The following is an 11,833-nucleotide window of genomic DNA, read 5'->3' on the forward strand; positions in this document are numbered from 1 at the left end:
AATTTCTTTCTGACGTTTCGCTGGCGCGAGTGGCTAGCTTCTTCATAGGTTTAACCATCATGGCTTGCTGTCCGATGACTACCCTTTTAGGCTTCGTAAAGCGTATTTATGCCTTGTCAGGTAATCAGTTGTATTTGTACCTGTATTCGTACCTGCACTTGAACCAGTAACATTAACAATCTTGCTACCTGTTGCCTTTTCGTTATTTTCGAATTCTTTAAAATGGGGTTCCATATTTGATTGAGGTTCACCGCTTCTTCTTTCCTGTTAAAATTATCCGTTTGTGGATCTCTACTGCCTCCCGTACCAGTTGGTTATGGTATCCCTGGTTGGGGGCAATTAGTTCTGTGTTATCAAAGAAAATTCTGTGGTCTCCTTCACTCAGTGCGTGTTCTGCCACAGCTGACTTGTCTGTTTGGCCTAGTCTGCAGTTCCTTTTATGTTCTTTTAGTCTTATTCCCATGGATCGTCTGGTGGTTCCGATATATATATACCTTTCCACAAGTGCACGGAATGCGATAGACCCGTGCTGCTGATAATGGGTCTCTTTTGTCTTTAGCCGACCTGAGGCTTTGTTGTATCTTACTCGTGGGTTAAAATACTGTCATGTTTGCCCAATAGTTTTCCAATTCTATTCGTGACCCTAGGGACAAACGGTAGATATGCGCGTGCAACCATCTGATCCTTTTTCGCTTTTTAAACCGTGGTGCCCTTCGGTCTCATGGCTCTTCTGGTCTCGGAGGCACTGTATCCATTCGACCTCAAGGTCACTTCCAGGTATTTCAGTTTCCTCTCCAGATCTTCTGGTCCACAAATTCTCCGAGCCTGTTCCGTTAGAGTGGAAATAACTCCTCTCTTTTGGCTAGGATGGTGGTTCGATAGTGCGTGCAAGTATCTATCCGTGTTTGTGGGTTTTCTATACACTTTGTGGGTTAGTCTGGTACCACATCGTACTACTAGTACATCCAGGAAAGCTATCCGTTGGTATTGCTCAATCTCCATGGTGAATTCTATGCTCGAGTGTTGGGCGTTCAAGTGGTCTAGGAAACGATTCAGGGTGTTTCTTCCATGTTTCCAGATGACGAAGGTGTCATCCACGTAACGTAGCCATAAGGTTGGCTTCAATTCAAAAGTTTCTATCGCCTTCCCTTCATACCGTTCCATGAAATAATTAGCTATCACTGGGCTAAGTGGACTCCCCATCGCAACGCCATCTAGTTGCTCATAGAAGTTTCCCTCCCATTGAAAGTAACTTCCTGTGAGACATGCTCTAAAGAGTTCGACGATGTCATTCTGGAACATGTGGGCTAACCCCCTCAGAGAGTCTTCCAGTGGGACATTGGTAAACAAAGACACCACATCGAAGCTGACCAGAATATCCGTCGGCTCCAGCGTTAGGTCCCTAATTTTACCAACGAAGTCTGTCGAGTCCTTGACGTAGGAGTTGGTTGGAGGAGCGAGGCCAGATGTCTCGCCAAGTGGTAGGTCGGAGTGGCATGACTCCGTGACTATCGGTCTCAGTGGCATGTTGGCTTTGTGTATTTTCGAAAGCCCGTAGAGCCTAGGTGGAACAGCTTCAGTTAAAAGAATGACTTTCTGTGTGGTTTCCGACAGTGAGGAAGATCTTATGATTTTGATTAGGTTCCTTAACTCAGACTGCGTTGGGTCCCTTTGAAGTTTGCGATAGTTTACCGGGTCTAGTAGTTCTTCAATTTTGTTGTTATATTCTTCCGTTTTCAGAATCACCGTGGCATTTCCTTTGTCTGCTGGAAGTATCGTGATGCTCTCATCAGAGTTCAAGCTTTTTAAGGCTGCAATCTCTCTTTTAGGAATGTTGTATTTAGGAGGTCGTGCCTTGCTCAGGATGTTTGCTGTCCCTTGGTCACTCATCTCTCGAAAATGTTCGAAAAGATTATCAAAAAAGACTCATCTCTTTCCTTGATAAATACAATCTGATTTCCAACAATCAATTCGGATTTAGAGGAAAAATGTCAACCCAAGATGCTATACTCACTCTGACCTCAGCCTTGAATGAAAGTAAAACCAGTCTGTGTGTCTTCATTGACCTTTCGAAAGCATTTAACACCGTCAGTCACAAAACAAACATAACTTTCCCCCACCAGAGGACATAAAACTCATAAAACAAATCAATGAAGGAAACCGTATGGACATCGGGAAAAACTTAAACATCCATAAATTCAAAAGTAATAATTCACTCATCGAGGAACAAATACAAATCAACACACAACAAGAACTAACATTCAATATACTCCACAAAACAATACACATTCCTAGAAACAATGAATCTAGAGAAACTCCAACACAAAGGATATTACCTGATGGAGCTCAAGGCGTTCTAATCGTATAAAAGAACAAACAAGAAGATGAAACGTTTAGTTTGAGTAGAGCCATGAAGATGATAGCACAGTCTGCTATCAAAAGCGCTCGCATATGATTATTAGAAGTTATCAAAGCTTCAAATCCTTTTTGTATATAATATATATATATATATATATATATATATATATATATATATATATACATATATATATATATATATATATATATATATATATATATATAGAAACTTTCATATTCGTATAATATAGAAACTTTATATATATATATATATAGAAACTTTCATATTCGTATAATATATATATATATATATATATATATATATATATATATATATATATATATATATATATATATATATATATATATATATATATTCTTCAAAACAGCATTCAGTAAAAAGATCAACAGTGAGTGCAAACTCTAGAAATATTTCTCAGGAACGCGACAAGAAAGTGGAGTCGTTTTTCATTTCCTAAGACCCATCATTACTCATTAGAATCGAAGGAATAAAATATAAATTTTAATTCCATTTCATAAAGTACGTTAGTTATCGACCCCGAAGATTTATGAAATGGCTCCATTTATAATCCTGAGATATTCATGAGTTGGGGATGGAAGAAATATTCTCGGGGAATGTAATTGATTGTATGGAAAAAGACGTCATTTGATTCCAGCAAATTATCCAGATTTATGCTTCATTCGAATTCTCCTGCAGGAGTTTGTTTTCTTTCCAACAAACGTTAAAACCTGAAATATTTTCGGGTTTTTATGTTGGAAATTTCACGAAAAATATCTTGGCAAATGGAATCACGTTCATAATATGTTAAAGAACATTTTCAGTAGCAACTAAGAGGATTTTGTGTTATTCGTCTTTCTGAAAAAGATTGTTCAATTGCATTAGAGAACAAAGTTGCTAGTAATCACTTGGAAGGCAGTTTTTAATAACTACTTGACTATGGTGTACTTTGAAATTTATTCTTGGCGACGTTTTTCGTTGAAATTTGAGATAGTGAAGACAATGCATGAATACTTTATTTTGAAGTAAAATTGACAGATGAAACTCTCAAGATGGCGACTGGGCATCATCTGGGAAAAAATTCAATAGAGAAGGGGATCTTGTCATACATCAGTTTGAAGCTCCTGATGAATACTTCAGAACCCTAGAATATGAAGTCAATATCTTCACCTACTAGAAAATGGCGGAAAATTTAATAAGTTCCTGAAGACAAACACATTAATATCGATATTTCTAGAAATATTCCTTTTTATCTGCCATATGACAATTCCAACAACCCGATAGTGTTTGTTAAGTTATTTTTTGTTTATGAAAACGACAAAAATGTCGGTATAACAATGAACATCATTGTCCAGTTAGAATTTTCTCATTTATAGTTTTCGATTTTACTAGTAGAAACGGTTTTTATTCACGGTGCGACGAGTAACTTTCACGAGACATAAAGGATTTTCAATGAACTTTTTCCGAATCGTCCTATCTGTAGAAAATATTTGAGGGAACTTGTATACAATTTCACAACTACCGGTAGTGTACATAACAAAAAGCTCCCAGGTCATCCGTCCCTTCCAGAAGAACAGCAATTGCAAATAATTAGTGAGATGGTAGTAAGTCCTGAACAGTCTACTTATTCCATCGCGAATGTTTGTGAGGTGTCTCCTTCTACTGTGTGGAGACTTTTGAAGAGGAATAGGTATCATCCAATCTGAAGTAGAATGGTACACCAATTAACTGAAGATAACCCTGATCGAAGAACAGAATTCTGCGAAATCATGACGGAAACCATTGCAAGGCATCCACCCTATCTCCACAACACTTGTTTTGGTGACGAAGGTACATTTTTTCAAACGATAATGTTCATAGACAAAATTGCCGTTATTGGAGTGACAACAACCATATTGTAGGACCTCTATTTACCGATCAAAATTCAACAGGAAAACTGTATTTGAATATGCTGGAAACTACTGTTGACCCACTCATCACTGAAATCGTCGAAGCGAATCCTAATGAATTTGATATGGATATTGTATTCTAACAAGATGGAGCACTACCACATTACTCAAGACAAGTAGAAAACTATTTGGGAACTATTTTTCCCGGTCGTTTGATAGGCCGTCGAAGTCCTACAGAATGACCAGCCCGCTCGCCAGATTTGACACCTTTGGACTTTTTTCATGGGACTATTTGAAGCAAAAGGTGTAAGAAATTGAACCTGCTTCAATATTAGATATACGGCAGAGAATAATAAATATTTGTAGAGATATTGACATTACTGTGTTCGAAAATGTTCGACGTGAAATATCGGATAGGCTGTTCATGTGTTAAGATGTTCAAGGCAACCATTTAAAGCATCTTCTGAACTGACCTCAAGTTCATTATCTCATATTATGTAGTTAAATGTCAATGTATTCAGGCAATTATTAAAAGTTCCGCCATTTTGTAGTACTTGAAGAATTTGAAATCATATTCTAGAGTTGTGAAGCGTTTATCAGGAGCTTCAAAAAGATGTGTCACACAACCATTTAATTTTTTCTTCTCAGATACATTTATGATCTACAATTTTTGTCTGAAATATTTTTATGATAAAACTTACTGTTTTGCTGAAAATCGCGAAAAACTAATTTTTTTGACCTTTGACCTTGAGTAACATTTTTTCCATACAGGGGAAAGATGGGGAACTTTCAAATTTTATTTTTAATCATATTTCAAACAAGCTTATTGATTTTAAGCTTGATGGGAATTCAGGTAGTTTGACTCTTATTTTTTTTTTGTCTAATTTGACCGGACTATTGTGGTAAAAGTTATATTGATGAAAATTCGAGGCCATTGAAAGGCGTGAGAATGAACATTGAGATTACATGAAAAATAGACAATTGAAAGGATCTAAATTGTCAGAACACATTTCAAAATCAGACGGTAAACATCGAGTTGAATGGAACAAGACAAGTATGATTACTAATGAGCCTCACTCTAAGAGACGTATGCTAAAAGAGTCACCGTATATTCTCAAACCTGAAGAGGATTGTATTTCGAAAAGCTCCTTAGAAATAAATTGTACTTGGCTACCCATCTTGAAGGAAAATTTGGATAGTGGCGAAATGGCAACAGACTGATATCGTAGAGCACCTTGTATTACATCGAAAGTTTCAGAGGTCAATCAGTAACATTGATTATGTCAATGTTCACATTTCAAAACTCTTTTGACATCTGTCGAAGAAGTTGAGAAATGAATAAACAGCAAAGGAATAACTGCAAATACAGGGTGTTCCTTAAACACATGCTAATATTCAAGGAGGTAATTCTTAGACCCATTTTAAGGAAAAAAACGTCCAATGGACGTATGTCCTAAACGCCTTAACTTTTGAGATACAGGGTGGCAAAGTTTTCAAAAATAATCAGCTTTTTAATAATAACTGAGACAATTTTGTAGACATCTTTGGCATATTTGGTACATATGTTCCATGCGTCAAGGCGCATTTTCTGATGTACAATTTTGGCGTACGTACGAGTTTTGAAATGTATATTTTTGGCGAAAAAAATACTACGCCACTGCTTTATCTTGAATTAAAAATTATTTTTAAAATCTCCATACATTTGTTGGGTTCTCTTTGTCCGACGCATGGTTTTCGCTCAAAAAATTAAAAATCGCTTTACTTAAGGATAAATTCTTTAAAAATCTGATGCGGTATCGTGCATCGACTGAAAGCAAATTAAAAGATCAGATTTGTTGCAAAATAATTGAGGATCTAAAAGGTATTTGTTTGTTGTCAGATGCACTGTTCTCAATTAAAATTACGTCATAACGCAGCACCGCTTAATAATTTTTGAAAACATAAATTTAGTTATCCTGGAATAAATGACGTGTAGCAGAATTTATTTACTGCACCTCTTGGAAATATGGAGTTTGTCGATATGTGATTTCTTTTAAAGATTAAAAGCAGAAAAAACAGCGTACCCACCATAGCAATGAAAAACGAATTCTCTGTATGTACAAACGTCAGTAGCTAATATTAATGTTGGTTTAACGTAAGGTGTTGGTGTTAAAAACTGTCACAGCGCGTTTTGATTGATTTTGAAGTGTTATTGAAGTTATTTTGGTAGTCCGCTGTTTTTCTGAATATCAGTAAATTTGGTAAATTATACGAATGCGGAAATGGCGCAAAATGCATTACGTATATGGCATTGCCGATGGTAATGCAACAGAAGCCAGGCGCATTTATCAGGAAAGATATCCTAGTCGTGCCTTACCAGATAGCCGAACCTTTTCAAATATTCATCGTCGACTTGGGGAAACTGGTAGTTTCAAGAAAGGGACTCCGGAAGGTAGACCTCCTGAAATTGAGAAAGCGGTGCTGCAAGAAATTGAGGAACAACCTGAGACGAGTATGAGGAAGATCGCTAGAACTTTGGATATTTGTCATCAAATTGTTTGGCGTATTTTTGTTGATTTTTTGTTATACCCATACCATATTTCAAGAGTGCAGGCATTACTTCCCAGAGATTCTTCACAGCGTGTGAACTTCAGTCAGTGGTATCTACAAAGTATTGCACTAAATCCGCAGTTTGAGACACAAATTTTGTTCACAGACGAAGCAAATTTTTCTCGGAATGCCATTCAAAATTTCCATAACAATCATGTGTGGGCTGAAGAAAATCCCCATGCAATAACCGAAACCCATTTCCAACACCAATTTTCGGTTAATGTATGGGCAGGAATTATAGGTGATCATCTAATAGGCCCATTTTTTTTACCAGGATGCCTTGATGGTCGTTCTTATTTACACTTTTTCGAAGATGACTTACCTGGGTTATTGGAAGATGTGCCACTTGAGGAATCGAATATGGTACATGCACGATGGCGCCCCTGCTCATTTCAGTGTTATTGTCCGAAACCATTTAAATACAGTTTATACTAATCGTTGGATAGGTCGCGGAGGACCTCAGCAATGGCCAGCAAGATCCCCCGATCTCAACAGTTTAGATTTTTTTTATGGGGTCACCTCAAAACTCTTGTGTATAAAACTCCCGTTAATACTTTAGAAGATTTAAGAGAGCGAATAGTTGCCTCGTGTGAAACTATACGAAATACGCCGGGAATATTTGAACGGGTGCGTATAATTCCATGCGTAGAAGGGCGGAAGCATGCATACTAAGTGCAGGTGGCCACTTCCAACAATTTTTATAATCAGTTTTGGTATTATTACCAATTAACAAATTTGTGCTATTCGTTTAGACTTCCTGTCACAAAATAAAATAAAACTCGTTTTTGTGAAAAATTTATTTTTTTGCAGATTATGTTTTCAAATATTATTAGGAAATTGGTAATGCGTTATGAAGCAATTTTCAGATTCTCATTCATTTTAGAATTGATCCAATTTCTTAATTTGCTTTCTGTCGATTTTTATTTTTTTGAGTGAAAATCATGCGTCGGACAAAGAAATACCAAAAAATCAAATCTTCTCAAAAATAAATGAGGATTTTAAAAATGATTTTATTTTGAAAAGAAAGCATTGGCGTAGTACTTTTTCCCCAAAAATATTCAATGCGAAACCCGTAGGGATGTCACTATTTGAAAAAATACAAATTTGTGTATATCAGAAAATGCGCCTTGAGGTATGGAACATATGTACCAAATATGCCAAGGATGTCTACAAAATTATCTCAGTTATTATTAAAAAACTGATTATTTTTGAAAACTTTGCCACCCTGTATCTCAAAAGTTAAGGCGTTTAGGACATACGTCCATAGGAGGTTTTTTTCTTAAAATGGGTCTAAGAATTACCTCCTCAAATATTAGCATGTGTTTAAGGAACACCCTGTATATTGGAATTTTGTACCATTTCTGAAAACGGAGGCAGATTTTGGCCTCCGAAACGTTAAGATAAGTATTGTATTATTTCCTAGCAATCGTTTTGATAGGCGAAATTGTTAAATAGGACAAGTAACTGATGAATAGAACAGTTTTTTTTTGTGAAAAATACTTTTATTTTACGCAGTAACTTACCGGGGTAAACTGAAAAGTTTTCCCTTTCTACACTTGTATGAAGTTAAATTCATTTGATGAGTTTTAATATGATTTTCTTCATACATAAATAAAGTAAAATTGGTGATTTTGTGTATATCTGAATATTAATAGAAATAAACTTGAGCAGATCTCATCAACACTCGGCGCAAACCACCTCATGAAATATCACAATTGACGTGCCCAGCCGGTAACACCCGATTTATTAATTCCCATTCTACGTCCTCAATAGGGGTAATAAATATCTAGAAAGCATTAAGAACGGCTGATATCGCGTCAGGGTTGGCTGTCATCTCCAGAAAGGCATGAGTAATGCACACTCCACCCCCAGATGTCTACTACGGAGCTGAAAGTGATGCGACCGATATCTTCACACCAGAACGCCATTCAGCCACTTTGGAGCGGAAAATCTGAATGGTTGAATATTTTAGGTTCTTATGTATCAATTTTTCTTGTAAGCGTCGAGGAGAGATGTTGATTTTTTTATTGGCGGATCGAGACATTTGAATTTATGCTCGAGGGAATGGGGATCCTTTCCAGTAATGATTTATTGCAGATAACATTATGAGCGTCTTTCCATTAATAATTCTTCGCGCTACTCCATTATGGTGATGAGAGAATGCGGAAGGAACGATTGATGAAGTGCTGTTTTTGGCGAAAATGATACAGCTGAACGTAAAAACAAACAAATTTGATAAAAAAATATAGGTTTCAATAAAAAATACAATACAGAAGTAGAAGTTCCTCCCTCTTAACTTTTGAACGGTAGAATATATCAACGACGAACAAAATTTACACGAAACACTATAATTCTCAATGCTTTTTACAAAAAAAGACAAGCGATGTCACTCGTCACCGAGAAGGCGCTATAGCTTCATTTCAAACAGAAAGGGGGTGCTGTGACAACTCGTTAGATTGTTCTTTCAGTTCTCCCAACACTGATTTACTGATTAGTGATCAGCAGTTTTCTTTCAGGAATCTACAAAGAAACGATGAATATCAAAATTTCTATGAAAATAATATTCAAAACTTGCTCAAGCCTAGCCTAAATACAATCTCGAAATGTTTGTTTACAAATTCATTTCTAATGATATGAAACGTTTCTAGAGTACTGTCGTTGTGAGTACTTCCTAATCTGACCATAAGTTCTAAAATAGACTGCCGTTATGTAATATATATCTGGGATTTCCCGCGCTACTTCCGGGGGCTGTATTTGGCCCCTGGGCCGTATCACTACGGGCCGCAATTGCAATGTGCCACAGAAAGAAGCGCATGACTACCCAAACGAGAGAGTGACGCCATCTCTCAACGACAAACGGAAATATCCTCTTATTTCTGTTGAGAACAATAAAATTTTCTACGCGCTTGGTCTAGACTAGAAACTTCCTTATTGATATAAAAAGAGTGCGTCGGTGCGACGTGAGTCTGTTGAGTCGAGTAATCGGAGCAATACGGTTGGAGAAGGATTCTAGTTGTACTGCAAAGTAGTGATTGTGAAGTCTAGTGATTGTGAAGGTATTGTGCATTTGAATTTAATTAATACAGTAGTGGTTCAAACCTGCCCCACGATAACGCCCGTCCGCATATTTCACAAATCAACGTCCGAAAATTGAACGAATCGAGCGTCGAAGTTCTACCTCACCCGCAATACTCTTCAGATCTTTCGCTAATCGACTACCATTTTCTCAAGCACTCCAAAAAATTTATATTACAGTTTAAAGTAGACTCATAAAAATGGACAGAACTTTCGAAACAACTTAATAGTATACGATAGTGAAACTTATTATTGGCTGAACTGAGAAACGGCTAATTTCACCTTTCCAAAAATGAACAAGTGTTGTATAGTGAATTGAAAGACTCATTAAAAGAAGTACGATGTCAGTAGACCCACCCCTTTCATTTGGAAAAGGCAATGCCATTTGGACAATAAGTGATGTCATAATATTGAGGTTTTCATCATACATTACTAAAAATGACACGATTTTTTGTCAATTCAGTCCAACTTTGATATATAACCATGTTCAGAAGTTAGGAAGGAAAACTTGAATAGTCAGAATAATGATTGAATGATCAGGAATTATCAGTAACCTATTTCTGAAGTATTTTGATTATATGAATCGAGATTGTTGGCAGTACCAATTTGAACAACAGTTGCTATTCTTGGAATTCCTAAAACACTGTCTGATGTGAATGAACAATGTCCAATCTTTTGAAAGTTTTTTGCCGAGTTTTCATAAATGAAGTTCAACTACTTTCCTTTTTGTATGTCTTTTGTAATCTTGTGGCCACTTTCCTTTGTAAGAACTTATTGGAGTTTCGGTTGTGTTTTTCTTTCTCATGGAATAACAATCCAAGCAGCATTCCATATGAGTTAGTTTTCTGCAATGAAAATGACAATTCATTTTCATTGATAATATTATGGACGGTTTTACGCTAGTCAGATGATACAGGAAAGTGTGAAATTTTGTATCTCCATGGTTTATGGAATACACTCAGCACTTTTTGTAGGCTACTTTATTGATTATTGCATTGAACCAAGACTAACTAACCGTTTAATGTAAAGAACTTCTTCCTTAGCCGAAAGCAGAAATTCAGCAAGCTGGTAAAGCCACCTCACCTCCTACTACTTCTTTTCTGCCTTCCAGATCCTTGTTCCTAGATATATTTCCGTAGATGATCCCAAGTAGGGGAGACCGGGGCTGGTTGGTACGCTTTTCAAATTGAAGCCCCTGTAATTTTTTTATAGATAACGAGAAAATATATTTGATTTCCAGAGAAGTGTTATTTTGTTTATATAAATTTCAAATTACATAATGTTTGGACCTATCCTAAATCCAGAATTTAATTTTTTCCTTAAGGATGCAAGCAACCCTGTATTTGAGGATGGTTGGTACATACCTTGGGGTTGGTTGGTCAAGGCAAAAACTAAGAGAATGATTATTGTTTTTATTTTTTTATGTAAGAATCAGCCTGCAAAAAAATTATAATACAAAAAACGGTACCTATCCGTTAAAAAAGTGAATAATCTAGTCAGAACCATCCGAATCACAATTATGACAAACGTAGAACAAGCCCGCATCTGCGCATTTTTCATGTGCCCGCAATTTGAATTGGGTGCACTGAATCTATTTCTCGTTGGGCAAACTATTAGACTAGGGTTCAACGCAAAGCAGGCAGAAGGTTTCTTCATCACTGCTTGAATCGTCTTTAATTTTTGAATGCTTCGCATTTACTTTTTGTGTTGTGTTCTTTTTGGTTTTACCAAAGACCTGTTTTTTATCGATCTCGTTTTATTTTCTTTTTTTTATTCTTCTTCTTCTAATGCATCTTCAATAGGCTTATCTGCCAAGATTGCAGATTTTATTTTTGTGCGACCCCGTTGCACATTCCTTTCTGCGGCTTTTGGAAACGGCTTAAAATTTTCGAGATCTGTAAAA

General features: G+C 36.4%; 1 protein-coding gene across 1 annotated transcript; it reads right to left on the minus strand.

Annotated features, from left to right (window-relative positions):
- Positions 1-696: 696 nt before the first annotated feature.
- Positions 697-1,890, minus strand: LOC141485639 (uncharacterized). Its single transcript, XM_074182714.1, has one exon. The coding sequence runs from the start codon at positions 1,888-1,890 to the stop codon at positions 697-699; it is 1,194 nt and encodes a 397-aa protein (XP_074038815.1).
- Between the last annotated feature and the right edge of the window lie 9,943 nt (positions 1,891-11,833).

The sequence above is a fragment of the Leptinotarsa decemlineata genome, unplaced genomic scaffold (assembly GCF_025532065.1).
Source record: "Leptinotarsa decemlineata unplaced genomic scaffold, Ldec_3_MD MMD2_tig00026328_RagTag_RagTag, whole genome shotgun sequence".
NCBI classification, from domain to species: Eukaryota; Metazoa; Arthropoda; class Insecta; order Coleoptera; family Chrysomelidae; genus Leptinotarsa; species Leptinotarsa decemlineata.

Coding starts and splice junctions, on each gene's coding strand:
- LOC141485639 (XM_074182714.1), bottom strand. CDS start 1,890: ATGAGTGACCAAGGGACAGCAAACATCCTGAGCAAGGCACGACCTCCT.